Source organism: Ctenocephalides felis, unplaced genomic scaffold (assembly GCF_003426905.1).
Source record: "Ctenocephalides felis isolate EL2017-DRISC unplaced genomic scaffold, ASM342690v1 CF-g0.4_SCAFFOLD_00845, whole genome shotgun sequence".
NCBI classification, from domain to species: domain Eukaryota; kingdom Metazoa; phylum Arthropoda; class Insecta; order Siphonaptera; family Pulicidae; genus Ctenocephalides; species Ctenocephalides felis.
This window is the reverse complement of record NW_020536999.1, coordinates 94,589,735-94,607,645: the sequence shown is the minus strand read 5'-3', so window position 1 is coordinate 94,607,645 and position 17,911 is coordinate 94,589,735. Positions and strand designations below refer to the sequence as shown.

Genomic DNA, 17,911 nt, shown 5'->3' with positions numbered 1-17,911 from the left:
AAAAATAACAAATAGGTAAAACGATGTGAGGAGCTATCAGGGTTGCCTCGGGGGGTTAATATATGCATATATATATATATATATATATATATATATATATATATTAATGTTTATCTATGAAGATTATAAACCCTCTTTGAACCTGATTTTGCAAAGGCATTCAAACGTAAACAACCCCTAATATAGTTACCCCAATAATATTGTTCCACATTTATATACATACACACATATATATATATATATATATATATACATATTTGAAGGAAACCTCAACGTACACAGGAATTAATTTCAAGCAATAACGTTTGCTTGATATTAATCTAAAACATCATATATATATATATATATATATATATATATATATATATATATATATATATACATCAAAGGTTGTCCGCCCCTGACATTTGTTTTAAATTTTGGAATCAATTTTCTTTACTTCAATTTTCTATAATTTGCAATTCAGAAATGCATAAAACTCTTTATACTTCGGAAATCTATTTATTTTTATCAAGGGTTGTCCACCCTTACCTTTTTTTAAAATTATGATATCAATTTTCTTTCAATTTTAATTTTCATAATGCGAAATTAAAAAATCCACGCCACACTAAATTTTCGTAAAATTTTCAAAAAATTTTTACCACGATTTTAGTCAGGTAGTGTTTTTTAACTGACCTTATTAAAGACCATTAATTTTATTTACTTTACGTTTCAAGCCATTCTGAATGGAATGAGATCAAATTTGGAAAAAGTATGTGTGTGTGTGCCGAGCCGTTTCTTTGTAATTTGAAAAAAAGTGATAAGCTTTTCGTCCACATTTAAGCCCATACTACCGAATCGATTTTAAAAAATCAAAAACTGTTCGAAAGATATTAGTTGGGAATGATATTGATTAGTTTTAGGTAAAAATCTACCAAGCCGTTTTCTTAGAATTAACTGTTGAAAAAAAAATTTAAGCCGATTTTTATGGAACTTTTTTTGGCGATATATATCATGGTCTTATAGAACTTACTGTAATATTATGACCTCACGACAAGTAGTTTAATCTGAAAAATTCATCAAAGTTTGAGAGAATGAGTAGTTTCTTTGACCTTTGTTAAAATTAAAATTAGACGATTTACTTCGTATAACGATAGAGTACTTGGTCTTAATGAACATACTAAACAATTAAAGTCCTACGGAAACTGGATCATTTATAAATAATTTGTGAAAATTTGCTTTTAGAAAATACTCCGAGTTAACGTGTTCATTCGTTTTCAAATATGTGTAATAAATCCACTCGGAATACTTTTAAAAACTGATAAATTAATTTATTTTTTATTGATTACGTCGATTATTTAAACATATCGGGAAGTTCATGTAACTTGCCTCAAGGCAAAATACCAATACCAACTAGTTATACTAAACATTTTAAACTAGAAATATTTTTATTGCAAAACAACGTTTGCCGGGTCAGCTAGTATACACACACACATATATATATATATATATATATATATATATATATATATATATATATATATATATACATATAAAATCCCTTAATCTTCAAAATCTTCCCTGTCTATTTATTTTCCCATCGTTACAGTTCTCCTAAGCAAATATTGGATAATCAGCAAATTTTCTATAAAAATTCTAATTATACGTTCTCCTTCATTTATTCCGGTTAATGTGACCTAGTTTATGTTTTATGTGCAAATAGAATCCCTTTGGTCACTTTATCAGAACCTTTCTAAATAGAAAGGTACTTTCTAATCCAATTACTGTTTAGTAGAACTTTTCCGACCACGAACTAAATGAAATTTGGTCGATAGGACAGATTATATATATATATATATATATATATATATATATATATATATATATATATATTAAAAGTATAAAGAAAAACCCCGCTATGACGTCTTTTGCGTATTATGCGTGATAGAAACAATATTAATCAAAGTACAGGAACCGGCGTGCATTTATTTATTATTATCTGAGCGTTTTGTTATATTTTTAAATATGACGAGTAGTTGTAGGGTTAGATATTGTTAGATAAATTACAAAATGATCTAATTTTCAACAAATTTTCCAAATGCACCATTAATATTAATCAATTGGTTTAAAACGTACAAAAGGTTTAGTAAACATTTGCAAGCATTACAGTTGCTATGTAATAAATAATGAGGCAGCTGAAGACACTTAAGTAAACTAAACACATACATAAAAACATAAAATCTAAATCAGTTAAAATAAGTGATAACAATATTTAAATTATCAAATTGTTTGCATTTTCAGCTTAAAAAGAATATATAGAAGTGTGTCAGTTCACTTTAATTTCATTAATGATAAACGGACATAGTTGATATTTAAAAAATAGCAAAAATATGTGTCTTTAAAAAAATGTGTAAAACGTAAAAAAATGTGACTAAAAGTTTCCAGAAAAAGTTTCAAAAACGCAACTGCAAACTATGAACCAGGTACGTTCTTTTATGTCCTAAATCAAAATTGATTTAAACTCAAAAACCAAACATCAAATATTTATTTCCCCTCTTTCTGCTCCAGGGCAACAAAAATTTCCGAAGAGGTTCCATTGCACATTTTCCCACCGCTTCCAAAAAACAAAACCAACAAGAGCCAGAACCAACCCAGACGAAGCCCAGCGAGCAGGAGTCTAAACGTATTCTGTTTGCAAAATGCACAACCAGCAGTTTCAATAAGACACCAGCAGAAGAAAGTGATGACAAGCAACGTTTTGCCAGTATCAAAGCTAAAAGAGCAAGCTTCGCAACGTGCAGACAGGATTCTAATAGTTCCACCGATGAAGTCTTGATAGCCAAGTTGAAACGTGCGACCTTCACTTCGCAAGAAGACGAAAACCAGGATAAAAGTGGTAAAAGTAGCGTGTTGGATACGTCAACACGCGTCCAGGATGCTAATTTAGGCACAATGCAAGCAGATATTGATGTTTCTGCTCCAAAACTACTACCTTCCTGGGTCCAAAACAAAACAATGAATGACCAAGACTTGGATTCAACCTCAAAACGTACTTTTGGACCATCCACAGAACAAAGAAACATGCACATACGTCGTGCTTCGTTTGCAACATGTTCCAACACAAATTTTCGACGTTCCTTAAACTTAGATGCCACCAAATCACCACCTGCACCAGCTGTAACAAACAGTGCTTACATCAAACCTACGTTGACTAAAATCACAACACCAACAATGTCTACAAAAATAGCTACTCCGAAACCCGATTTGAATACTAGACGAGCTTCATTTGCAACTTGCTCCAGGAGTTTACCTATGTATCCTACGTGGGCAACTATAAATCCTATAAACCAGAAAAATTTGGATAAACCAGGCTGTGAGAACTACTCGTTGGATGAGCAGTATTTAACCAGGAATAAAACAGATTCAGAATTGGTTTCTGATACTAGTTCATCAGTATCAAGTACTGGTTATTTATCGTTATCTGGTAATAGAACGTTTCCTTCAATAAGTTTAGACAAAACACCGCCAGCAACTAGTGCACATGATGACAGTAATCATCCTGGCAATGTTGGATTGAAAAGATATCCCACATGGGCCACAATAAACCCAATATCTAACCAAAAATCTGGTAAATTTGGTGCTTTTACAAAAAATTCATCAGCTCCTAGCGACTTGGATTCTATGACCACCAGACATCCTGTTGCTTGTGTGACGCCACAAAATACACCAGACAGTCCAAAGTTTAGACCAGGTTGGCATTTAATAACCAGGAGAATGACCAATGAGTTGATCAATTCCCTTTAGTTCCAGGAGACATTCTGGAGGAGCAGCAAGAGTTTTCTTTTTCCACCAAGACCAATCGTTTTGATATACGCCGGAATTTGAGAAGGATAAAATCTTTGGCAGAATCCAGGAAGTTGATCAATTATGGAATCTCCAAAATCAGGAGCGTCAAATCTTTTGGTGAAGTCGAAAGTGTTGATAGCGACAAATGGGTGCCCGTGAAGCAAAAAAATTGTCCGGATCTTTACGATTTATCAGCAAAGGTTCTGGATTTATAAAAATAAAAATTTATTTGTTGTTTTTTTTTAAATTGGATTTTGTGAAATTAGGTTATGTTGCTTGGAGACTCCGGAGTTGGCAAAACGTGCCTATTGGTGCGTTTCAGGGACGGAACGTTTTTGTCAGGAAATTTTATATCGACAGTTGGCATCGATTTTCGGGTAACTAATAACACATTCATTCTATTTGAGAGTCTGAAGGCAGACCCGTAATTTGAAAGAATCCAGTTTTCTTAATATTTGCTCCAATGTTTATCACTATCATCTACATTTTCCTTAAACAGCATTTTTTATGGCAGGTCCATGATTTGAAAAAACACTTTACACAGTGTTCTTCGTTTTTTATCATTATTGCACTATTCATGAATAAGAGTTTGATGACCCCTACATGATTTGAATGCATCACTTGGCCGTACCTCCATAATTTTTATCACCAATTTTCCTCATGAAGTTGCCAATCATCTACATTCTACATTCTACATCTATTATATGTTTGAAGGTATTAAAAGCATCACTTTATCCAGTGTTCTTTGTTTTTTCTATGAGTTTTTATCAAGTAGTCAATCATTTGCATTCTTCTTGGTGTTACTGCCCGAAATAATATAACTCATCATTATAATATAATTATATATTATTTATTTGAGGTTATGTTTGGAATTATAGATTTTAGGTTAAGTGTTTTAGAAATAAATTTGATATTGATATATACCATTATTTTTATTCTACGTGCTCTTTATAACCATCTTCAAGAACTAACATGAAATAAATTTTCATTTTTAATTTTTAATCTTGGCAAACCAATATTGGTCGTTACGTCTCCAATATTGGCCGTAACTTTAACGACCAATATTGGCCGTATCTTTGACAACCAATATTGATTCAATTCTACTTATTTCGTTCTTTATTTGTAGAATAAAATAGTTCTAGTGGACCAGTCCAGGGTCAAACTGCAAATTTGGGACACTGCCGGTCAGGAAAGGTTTCGCAGTGTGACCCATGCCTACTACCGAGACGCCCACGGTGAGAATTAGATGAATAGATAAATAAATACATGGATACATAGATAACTAAATAAATACATGGATACATAGTTGAATAAATAAATAAAATTGATAAGTATATAAAAAAAGCAGGTGTAAGTGGCATTTTGCCTAAAGAAAAGGAGCATGAACTTTGCGGTATATTAATATCCTGATAAGAGTAGTAATTGGGGAGATGAATGAATAACTTTTAGAATAACTAGATAAATATTGTATATAAATAATAACTAATAAATGAATAAATAAATAAATTAGAGACTCATGGTCTGATGAAGTAAATAAGTTGATGGATAACCTAATTAATGGTTCTATAGATAGATATTCTAATGAAATAATTAATTAGTTAAATAACAAATAATATTTATTAATATTTTTTATTGTTTTCTAGCTTTGCTGTTGTTATATGACGTCACGAACAAGACGAGCTTTGACAACATTCGGGCCTGGCTCGGGGAAATTCGGGAATATGCGCAGGACGACGTTGTTATCATGTTAATAGGTAATGCTTAAATATGTATATATACAATAATAATACATGGTAATCTGCTCGAAACCAGGTTCATGGTGTGAGAGCCACTACAAATAAATGATCCTTGCTCTTAGTTGTTTATCATTCCCATTTGCACTATTTTTGCCCCAATATTCCAGACACAAAACTAATTTGCTGTGCTACCTGAATTTAGGAGATTTTGCAAAAGTTTATACATACTTAAACTTATACAATACAGATATTTCTAAATTAAAAATTAACTAAGACACGTTAATAAAAAAACACACATAATCATCTTATACATACCAGACATAAACCTCAACTATTTATCATCACCATTTCATTTTTTATTCCTTTATTTTAGAATTTTGCTGATATTTGCCTAAAACTTTCTGACTAAAATAAAACACAGCAAATAGTTTTTATTCATAACTTCTGAACTAAAACTTCTAATACATCTCAGATACAAATCTCAACCAAATATCATCACCTTTTTTTTCAAAAAGCTTTGAGTTTTATACCAAGAAGTATATTGTTGTTATTAATACTCAATTATTGTTCATTTTTAGTATTTTTTTTTAATTTCTTATATTTTTAGGTAATAAGGCTGATTGTGGTCCTGAAAGACAAGTAAAGAAAGAAGAAGGTGAACGATTGGCAAGAGAATACAATGTTACATTTATGGAGACTTCTGCCAAAACTGGAGTCAACGTGGAGTTGGCATTTTTGGCAATAGCTAGGTGAATGATTATATATATATATATTATATATATATATATATATATATATCTCTCCGTCCAGTGCCCTCTTCTTCTTATCCACTGCCCTCTTCTCCCAGTTTAGTATGGTCTTCTAGTCCAGAATCCTCTTTTTCCAATCCTGTGTGACCTTTTCCCAGTCCAGAGTCTTCTTCTCCCGTTATCTGCTGCATTTGGGTCTTTCTCCAGCCTGCTGGGATCTTACTACAGCCTGTTGGGGTCCTCTTCTATCTGCATGTTGTCTCTAGGTTTTTATTTTTTTCCAATTATTGTCTTTTTGTATGGCTATTTCTCTAAGATTCGATGAGATTGTTCCCACTTCGCTCTCATCAGCATGATTTAGATTCTATATGTCTCAGCGGAATCCTTTCCTGGTTCATTGTCATCCTGTCTCTGTCCAGTGCCATACTTCTACGATCCAGTGCCTTTCTTTCCTGGTCCAGTATTACCCTCTCTAGGTCCAGTGCCTTCCTTTTCTGGTCCAGCACTACCTTGTCCTAATCCAGTATAGTCCTGATCACATCTGCCTTCCTTTCTTTCGCTCTCATCTGCATGATTTGGATTCTGTATGCCTCAGGGCAATCCTTTCCTGGTCCATTGTCATCCTGTCTCTGTTCAGTGCCATACTCCTTCGATCCAGTGCCTTTCTCTCCTGCATGATTTGGATTCTGTATGCCTCAGCGGAATCTTTTCCTGGTCCTTTGTCATACTGTCCCTGTCCAGTGCCATACTCCTACGATCCAGCGCCTTTCTCTCCTGGTCCAGTATTGCCCTCTCTAGGTCCAGTGCTTTCCTTTCTTTCGGTCTCATCTGCATGATTTGGATTATGTATGCTTCAAAGGAATCTTTTCCTGGTCCATTGTCATACTGTCCCTGTCCAGTAACATACTCCTACGATTCAGTGCCTTTCTCTTCTGGTTCAGTATTTCTCTCTCTAGGTCCAGTATTGCTCTCTCTAGGTCCAGTGCCTTCCTTTCTTTCACTCTCATCTGCTTGATTTGTATTCTGTATGCCTCAGGCAATCCTTGCCCGGTCCATTGTCATACTGTCCCTGTCCAGTGCCATACTCCTGCGATCCAGTGCCTTTCTCTCCTGGTGCTTTATAGCCCTCTGTAGGTCCAGTGCCTTCCTTTTCTGGTCCAGCACTAGCTTGTCCTCATCCAGCATAGTCCTGGCCATAGACAAAGAAAAATAAATGTGATGTGGTCCTGTATAAATGGATAATAATAGATAAACAAGCTTAAATAAAAGATAATAGATAAACAAGTTTAAATGCGATGTGGTCCTGGCCACATCCTGTGTATCCCTGACCTTGTTCAGCACTGCCGATTCCATCTAAACTGAATTTGGAGATTATTAAAGAAAATAAAATAAAGCATATTGACCCCAAAATTAAAAAAAATGTTACACTGGATAAAAATAAATTGGTTTTGCAAGTAAAGTTTAAGCTTTTTCATAAATTCTGAATAACATTTTTTTCGATAATTTTGTTGATTTTATAAATATTTTTCTTATTAGTACAAAAGTTTTTAGAGGCACAAAAGTTTTCTCAAAAACAAATACAATTTTCTAAAAAGTGGCATGAACCAAATTATTTTACTTCATAAATTATTACCAATAATATTATTGTACTTCATAAAATTCTAATATAATAATTTTATAATTTATTCACTTTATTTCATTTCCAGGGAATTGAAATATAGAAAAAACGAGTCTACTGATCCTGAAAATCCACGATTCAACGTACAAGACTATGTCAGGGAGCAAACGCAGAAAGTTTCATGTCCTCCTTGCAATAATTAATTAATTTAATAATTATTTATTTATATAAAATATTAAAAATGTCTATATGATTAAATTATGGAGTAAAGGTACGTTTTGTGTACTAATACCAGCTTTAACATGTTGATCTTTGTTCGTAAATAATAACAACCTTGCCACAGCAAAGCGTGGCCAGGTATGATAGGATATTTTATATATAATATATATATATATATATATATATATAAGAATGTATGTATATATGTGTGTACAGTAGTTCCTTTTCTTTTATTTAACAGTATTATGTCGTTTGAAACGAAAATGTAGATAGAATTGTTGACCAATTATAATATAATAGTAATAATGATGCGATACAATAATATTGTTATGATGTACAATAATTTATTAAATGTAACATTGATATATATGCATATATAAAAGTTTTTTAAACAATCATCCATCCAATTATTAGTCACAAGTGAATCAACATTCCATTTCCATCCATTTGAATGGATTTAATCAGATTATTCAATTAAATTTGTTGGTTTGCAATTTGTCAAATACTAAAATAATAACAATCCTCGTATGATATTTCAAAAAGCGAATTTCAAGTGCAAGATATTTAAAAAAAGAGAAATATATGAATTTTAAGGATATATGTTAGATCTTAAAAACAATTTTAGAGTGTTTTGAAAACCTACAATTTTGCATTCAAAACGGTGTGTATTTATTTTAATAATTTAATTAAAGCCATTACATTGTAATATTCTTTTTTAAATAGGCTAAAAATGTGAATAGATACAGAAATACTTAAGATTTGTTTAAAATATTTCTGTATCTATTCACATTTATAACAACAAATTTATATTTAACAAATTTATATTTAAATTAAATTTAAATTTTTTATTTAAAAACTTGAAGGTGTTTGACAAATCGTTACTTAAATATATATTCATTAATAGTGCAAAAAGCAAGTTTGTTGTAGATTCCACTAAGAAATTAGCAAAAAGTCCAATTACCTATTCTTTTGCATATATCTAAAATCTACAATATATACAATACATATTCTACTAAAAATCTCCAAAAAAAAACCTTTCCAGCATGTTTTTCACAAAATAGAAGCAGTATCTAATAAAATTACATTGCTTATGGTTGTCGAATTCGAATTTGGCGCTGCAGTATATTCTTAATAAAATCAGCATATATATAATATCTACAATATATATATATATATATATATATATATATATATATATAATACATATTCTACTAAAAATCTCCAAAAAGAAACCTTTCCAACATGTTTTCCACAAAATAGAAGCAACATCTAATAAAATTACCTTATTTATGTTGGTCGAATTCGAATTTGGCGCTGAAGTATATTCTTATTAAAAATCAGCATATATATAAAATCTACAATATATATAATACATATTCTACTAAAAATCTTCAAAAATAACTTTCCCAGCATGTTTTTCACAAAATAGAAGCAGCATCTAATAAAATTACATTGCTTATGTTGGTCGAATTCGAATTTGGCGCTGCAGTACATTCTTATTAAAAATCAGCATATATATAAAATCTACAATATATATAATACATATTCTACTAAAAATCTTCAAAAATAACTTTTTCAGCATGTTTTTCACAAAATAGAAGCAGCATCTAATAAAATTACATTGCTTATGTTGGTCGAATTCGAATTTGGCGCTGCAGTATATTCTTATTAAAAATCAGCATATATATAAAATCTACAATATATATAATACATATTCTACTAAAAATCTTCAAAAATAACTTTTTCAGCATGTTTTTCACAAAATAGAAGCAGCATCTAATAAAATTACATTGCTTATGTTGGTCGAATTCGAATTTGGCGCTGAAGTATATTCTTATTAAAAATCATCATATATATAAAATCTACAATATATATAATACATATTCTACTAAAAATCTTCAAAATAACTTTTTCAGCATGTTTTTCACAAAATAGAAGCAGCATCTAATAAAATTACATTATTTATGTTGGTCAAATTCGAAAATCAGCATATATATAAAATCTACAATATATATAATACATATTCTACTAAAAATCTTCAAAAATAACTTTTTCAGCATGTTTTTCACAAAATAGAAGCAGCATCTAATAAAATTACATTGCTTTATGTTAGTCGAATTCGAATTTGGCGCTGCAGTATATTCTTAATAAAAATCAGCATATATATAAAATCTACAATATATATAAGTACAAGTATATAAGTAATACATATTCTACTAATAATCTCCAAAAATGACATATCCAGCATGTTTTCCACAAAATAGAAGCAGCATCTGATAAAATTACATTATTTATGTTGGTCGAATTCGAATTTGGCGCTGCAGTATATTCTTATTAAAAATCAGCATATATATAAAATCTACAATATATATAACACATATTCTACTAAAAATCTTCAAAAATATCTTTTGCAGCATGTTTTTCACAAAATAGAAGCAGCATCTAATAAAATTACATTATTTATATTGGTCGAATTCGAATTTGGCGCCGCTGCCTAGTGCAATTTTTGTCCGCAGCGACGCTTTGGCGCGCAGAGTCGACGTTGGCAACACTCGTTCTTGCATCTTCATCTGTCAAACATGGAATAGAAAGCATGGGGTTTAATCGAATGTTTACGCATTTTATTTTAATTTTGTGAAAATAAATTATTATAAAAGTGTGCAAAAGTGACGGGACGCGCGAACGGTTAATTTTGTTCACGGATTTATTAGTTTTCTTCCGCGTGTTTTTGCACAAAGTGTTTTACAATGGCGGTTGAATCTGTTGATTTTTGATTACGTCGTTGTGCTACGACGTGTTTGTATTCAATTAACAATCCGATTTTAACTGTTCCATCACAGGCGAACTGTTTTGAGTACTTTTCTTCAACATTTGACACATTGTTTGTATATTCGAAGCAAATTCATCATCTGCAAGAGGAGGTATGTGACAAACGGCTTATCTTGGCACTTGATTGTCATTTTCATTTAATTGCACAACTTTTTAATACGAGATAATTTATATATAACTAGCTGACCCGGCAAATATTGTTTTGCTATGTAAGGTATATTTTAAGCAATTTCTAGAGAATCAAAAATATTAGTACTTTAAGTGTATAAGGATGTGTTGTTTGAATGCTATATACAATGGGGTATTATAAAAACAATAAACCCCACTAGTTTGTCTTTATTTTGTCAATTCAATTAAACTGGAAGTTTTATACACTTTCTATAGAAAACATGGTATAATCCAATCCAAGTCTTTTTTGGTCTTTCGACTTATTGATTAACGTTTCAAGTTTTTCAGATTCTTTGAGGATCCTGGATTTTGTGTATTATATTGTAAATAATACTACTGAGCTTATACAAAATTTTCAAATAGAAAATGAATTAAGTATTTCTTCTTTGACATGCTTTTTGAAAAGTTTCAAGTAACATTCAATGAATTAAAGTAAATTTACTAAAAAGTATATATGTAGAGCAGGACGAGGCACAAAGGTCCAATTTGACTTTGAGCAAATATAAACTATTGTGATAACCATAACAGTTGTATCACAACAAATAACACATATCAAACGAACAATTATCTGACTACGTTCAGTAAACTGCCTTCTACTTCTTCATTGTAGAAATGTGCTTTTTTGATGTCTTTCAAAAATTTGTTATTTAGATCTTTTTATCCTATAGGCGGGGTAACTTAAAACGGGCAAGTGGCAAAAAGGTTTAAAGCCTTATTGTAATTTTAAAGGTATTTTACAAAATAATTACATTTTTAACTAATGCTATAAAACTACCAACGGAAGAAAATACTTTTATTATGGATTTTCAAAGATTACCGTTTATCTCCCCCATTTCAAAGATTACCGTTTTCAAATCAAGGTTATAGCTGGTTATACATTTTTTTCCTCTACTTTCAAATATTGTTGTTAAACCATGTTTAACTTTACTGATTTTTGACACATAAGTGGTGGACCTTTTTTAACCCTGGACCTTCATATATTACTATCAATTCTTCAATAAATTCTGGGAAATTATAACTGGAAAAATGTTATTCGACAAAATGTCCATTTGATCGATACCAAATTTAGGTTCTGAATTTAAATAACATAAATAAAAAATAATATAACATAGAAATGTTTTATAAATACTAATGTGTATATAATTATACAAATGAGATCTTTCAGAGCACCGTGTTTGAGAAAAATATGCCAAAAAGTGCATTTTCATATTAACATATCAAAAAAGTTTATATTTTGAGTCTCTAGTAACACTTGCGGCTAACGTTTTTGTATATAAATAAAACTACAAACAAAACTACTCACTACAATTTAATCATATTTAAATAATATTCACGTAAAATATCATATTATATATTATTAAGAATCATTTTCTCTCTCAGTTCCTTGTCCTCATGTAGGAATCTTTTCCGACAATTTAACATTCTCACTGTTCCCTGTATATTTTTGCTAATTATGTTGTCATTCATAAAGTCCTCAACTTATCCTCCATGTTGAATTCCTATTATAAAACAAGAAATTTAACTATAAAAGGACCAACTTTTAAACTGGAAACATCTTTTAATACCATAGACGGAAGAGGAGTACAGCTATTTAATCTACTCCCACTACATATTAGGAAACTGAATGATCGTCAATTTCATAATACTATTGTTAAACTTTTAAAAGCTCAAAGTTTCTACGATACTTCTGAGTTTGCCAATTTCGATATCAAACGTTATTTTGATAATGAAATACCTACTGATAATAATTGATAATTTTTTTTCCAACAGTTACAATTTTTTTCCCTTTTCAATACTTTTTCTAATTTTTATTCTAAATTATTTTACCATTTTCCTACTTTAAGTATTTTATCATTACAATTATTTTCATATTATGTATTCTTTTTTGATACTGCTCTGAATTTTTATTTTCCAGATATGTGACTCAAATAAAAATTGCATAATGGATATTTAAAGGATTTTTTTTATCATAAGAAGACTCTCAAGATCTACAACAATTATACTATTTGAATTTTATTACTTTTTTTTTTCTTCAAGTTATTGTATTAGATATTACTATTGTTAGGCTTAATATTGTTTAATAGTTGTATTTTACTGTAATTAATTCAATTAAGATAATTTATTTTCTGTAATTATTAAATCTATTCCTGTATTCGTAAATATAAATATGAATATATATATATTAAATGTATATATATATTAAATGATAGCCACTGGGCGTATCTACTAATTTGTAAACAACCAATTGTAATCAACTTGTCATCATTCTCTGCTAAATATAATTATTTTTATAGATTACAGAATGAAAATAAAATTAAAAAAAAAATGTCATTGGTGAGTCACATCATAAACTTTTATGTTCCTGGCATGTGTCCAGGAGCTGGAAGGGAGCACCATCACACAAGATCACAAATAGAGAGAAATGCAAAGTAATTTATCAGAAATTTATAGAAATAAAAATGATTTTGGATGAGGAAGATTTTTGGAAGAATTTAAATGGTTATTTGAATTAACTTATTTGTTGCATATTTTAGGAAAGTTTACTGCAAATGAGCAGCTACTTGACAGGAAAAGATTAAATTAGGAATTAACACAAATATGTATATGGAAAGTTTTCATAACCAGATAAAAAGTCAAGTGCTCTAGAAGAATGGATAAGGCCATTCAAATGGTGTTACACCTTGAAATGGATTCTTTTCATTAAAGGACGCGAAGATTGAATGAATGTTACTATCCACAAGGCAAAGAGATATACGAATAAGCCATATGAGAAGTGCAACAATATTGCCTGATCATACTACAGAAACCAGTTTGAATACGCAGTGGAATGTATTACCAACAGATGTTACCATGGCAGCATATGTGGTTTTTAACGTGTAATAGTACTTGCATGAGATGTGAACCATGCAAGATCTGTTTTCATACATACACATGCAGCTGTAGAAAGTATATGATTCAATCAAATATTTGTAAGCACATCTACGCATGTGTGAGAGTTTTTCCATTAGATACGGGTTTTGATCTTGAATTGTTAGAAAGGGATACAAAAATGTGAAGATTTTAGAAGTTTAGAGGATTTTCAAACAAACAGAATATAATAAAGAGGCTTGCTATGCCATAATAAAACTTGCAGGACAAGAACTAATGAATTTAATAGAAAATGAACAATTTGGTAACTATGAAATATTATTTATGAATCGAATTTGTTCATTTGTTCAACAAACAAAAGCATCATTCCAAGAAAATTCAAGAGAATGTGCGAATAAAAAGATGGAGTGCCAAAGAGCAGGAAAGAAAAAGACCACTTCATTTGTTATTAAAATTATTTAATTTATTTAAATTCCATTTAGTTACATCAGTAATGTTATTTAATTATTTAATTAATTTATTTATTGTGATTAATGATTAATCTCTTAATAATTTACTTAAATGATTTAATTTGTATATGGCAATAAGTGAGTCTACTAAATATTTTATGCGGAAACAGGAACAATATTATACATTATGTCATATCATATTTGAAATATGGTAAGAAAAATATTTTACGTTATATTTTTTTTATATTTTCACAAATGTATTATAGTTTATTTCATAATTATTAATGTATTAATATATTATTTGCAGGTAGCAAGTGTCCCCAGTTAATACTAGAATTCCATAATAAGAGAAGTTTTAAATTTATTACACCACACATGTAGGTATGTACAAGTTATACCACTATTAATACTTAGAGGAATGGTATACATGTATATATATATATATATATATATATATATATACATGTATATATATACATGTATATATATACATGTATACTTGTATACATAAGATTACAATTTAGTAATAATAATGCAATCTAAAATGTTAAAGGACTTTGGCACCAACGGAGTTTGGATTGATGAAACTGAATTGATGAATAGTGCACTATTCGAAAAACAAAATGCGTCTGGGATTCCGTTTCCAAATTCATCTACCACAAGTAACATATACACTTGAAAGCCATAGCGATTAGTTTCATCAAACCCAAACTCTATTGGTGCCAAAGTCCTAATTCATAATCACGTGATTATTTAGTTTTCTTTTTTAATTTCAAATATATAATAAATATATATATAATATATTTCAAATATGTATTTATTAAATGGTTTTCAGAAGAACTTAATCTGTTTCCCCAAAACAAAAAATATGAAATCGAATAAAAATTAATATTATGTGGTTTTCTAAGAAATTTCTTGAATTTGAATTATACTATAGAATATAAAAGTTAAAATAATATTTTGCATAGTTTTTTTTGTAATATTGCAAGAAATTGTGGTACTTATATATTTTTTTGTTATTATGCAGTTATGCTCGTTTTTCTTACACTTTTAATCAGATTTTTGACTTTATTATAGTTTTTAGAAAATTATCTGGAAAAATATCAGAATGGAGCATAGCCGATTGGCAAGATGATTCCGATGTCCACAATGATGCTCAGTTGGATGGGCAATTTATTGGAGACTTACATTACACAAGCATTGGCCAATTGGTAAAATCACACTTTAGTTTATTTATCACAATAAATATACAAATACAAATAAATATAAGACAAATACTCTAAATATAAATATATAAATTCTAAATATATTTGACTGAAAATAATTGTCAAGGCTCACTTGTTGTATATCAGATTCATTCAATTTTTTTTTTTTTTTTTTTTAATATTTCTATTCAATTTTTGACATTTTTATTCATTATTTTTATTTTAACTGATTTTTTAGTAATATATTTTCATAATTTTTGTTTATTATTAGGAGCATTTTTCTTTTTGATTTTTATTTATTTTTATTCATATACTTAACTATTTTATTGTTTTTATTTCATTATTATGTTTTACATTTGTACTTTTATTTTCAACTTTTAATTTGTTTACATTTTATTATTATTGAAATGTGTTCTTATTTTTATATTTATATTGTTATTTTAATTTATATTTTTATTATATTTATATTAGTATATATATAATAATATATATATATAATAATATATAAAAATATTATATTAGTATAAATAGTATAAATAGTAGTTTTATTATATTTATATTAGTATATGTATTCATTTTTTGTTGTTTTTAGTATAATTTAAAAAAAAAATCATTTCCTTTTTATTCATATTTTTAAATTTCATATTTATCATTTTTATTTTTATACATTTATTTTTTTTCAATTTCATTTTTAGTAACTATCGATGTCCTTTCAAATTGACTACGGTTAATGCGGTATTGGGGAATCCCTCCTTTTCTCTTGCTGACCATCGATGAGAAAAATTCAAAAGAGAAAAAGAAGCAGGAAAGGCTACATTAAATACTTGGATTTTAGTCTCTGCATAAGGCAAGTCTTTATTAATAATAAATTGCTAGCGATTTTTTTTCTCGCGTTTGTTGTATGACAATTACATTACTTTTTCCATTTTTACTCTTTTCAATCCATAAACACGTTTCATTTGCAACCTGGTGATTATTGCATTGTGTAATAAATTGTTATCTAGTATTCTTGGCTTTTGGATGAAGATGTAATATCTGAAGATATCTGTAGAATTTTTTGAAATTTTTGATTTGACTGAAAACGTGGATTTGCTTTGCTTTTTTGATAATATTGAATTGTCTGAAATATGTAGATTTTTTTTGGCTTGTTTGAATACACTTTACTTTTTAATATTGAATTGACTGTAAAAATGTAGATTTTTTTTGACATGTTTGAATAGACTTTAGTTTTTTAATAATATTGAATTGACTGAAAAATTTAGATTTTTTTGGCATGTTTGAATTGACTGAAAGCGTGGACTATTCACTTTACTTTTTTAATAATATTGAATTGACTGAAAAATGTAGATTTTTTTTTAAATGTTTGAATAGACTTTACTTTTTTAATAATATCGAATTGACTGAAAAATGTAGATTTTTTTACATGTTTCAATAGACTTTACTTTTTTAATAATATTGAATTGACTGAAAAATGTAGATTTTTTTGACATTTTTGAATTGACTGAAAGCGTTGGACGTATTCACTTTACTTTTTTAATAATATTGAATTGACTGAAAAATGTAGATTTTTTTTTTGGCTTGTTTGAATAGACTTTACTTTTTTAATAATATTGAATTGACTGAAAAATTTAGATTTTTTTGACATGCTTGAATAGACTTTACTTTTTTTAATAATATTGAATTGACTGAAAAATGTAGATTTTTTTGACATGTTTGAATAGACTTTACTTTTTTTAATAATATTGAATTGACTAAAAAGTGTAGATTTTTTTGACATGTTTGAATTGACTGAAAGTGTGGACTATTCACTTTTCTTTTTTAATAATATTGAATTGACTGAAAAATGTAGATTTTTTTGGCTTGTTTGAATAGACTTTACTTTTTCAATAATATTGAATTGACTGAAAAATGCAGATTTTTTTGACATGTTTGAATTGACTGAAAGCGTGGACTATTCACTTTATTTTTTTTAATAATATTGAATTGACTGAAAAATGTAGATTTTTTTTTAAATGTTTGAATAGACTTTACTTTTTTAATAATATCGAATTGACTGAAAAATGTAGAATTTTTTTACATGTTTCAATAGACTTTACTTTTTTAATCATATTGAATTGACTGAAAAATGTAGATTTTTTTGACATTTTTGAATTGACTGAAAGCGTTGGACGTATTTAATTTATTTTTTAATAATATTGAATTGACTGAAAAATGTAGATTTTTTTTTGGCTTGTTTGAATAGACT

At 28.7% G+C, this 17,911-nt stretch overlaps 1 protein-coding gene across 1 annotated transcript in view; it reads left to right on the top strand.

The window, feature by feature from the left end:
* Nucleotides 1-8,131, top strand: part of LOC113363122 (ras-related protein Rab-37-like) — a 41,321-nt gene extending 33,190 nt beyond the window's left edge. The window contains exons 4-7 of the mRNA XM_026605605.1: nt 4,952-5,060; nt 5,469-5,579; nt 6,169-6,310; nt 8,017-8,131. Of these exons, the coding sequence (XP_026461390.1) occupies nt 4,952-5,060; nt 5,469-5,579; nt 6,169-6,310; nt 8,017-8,131 (477 nt within the window). The remainder of the gene's footprint in view (nt 1-4,951; nt 5,061-5,468; nt 5,580-6,168; nt 6,311-8,016) is intronic.
* Nucleotides 8,132-17,911: the final 9,780 nt, after the last annotated feature.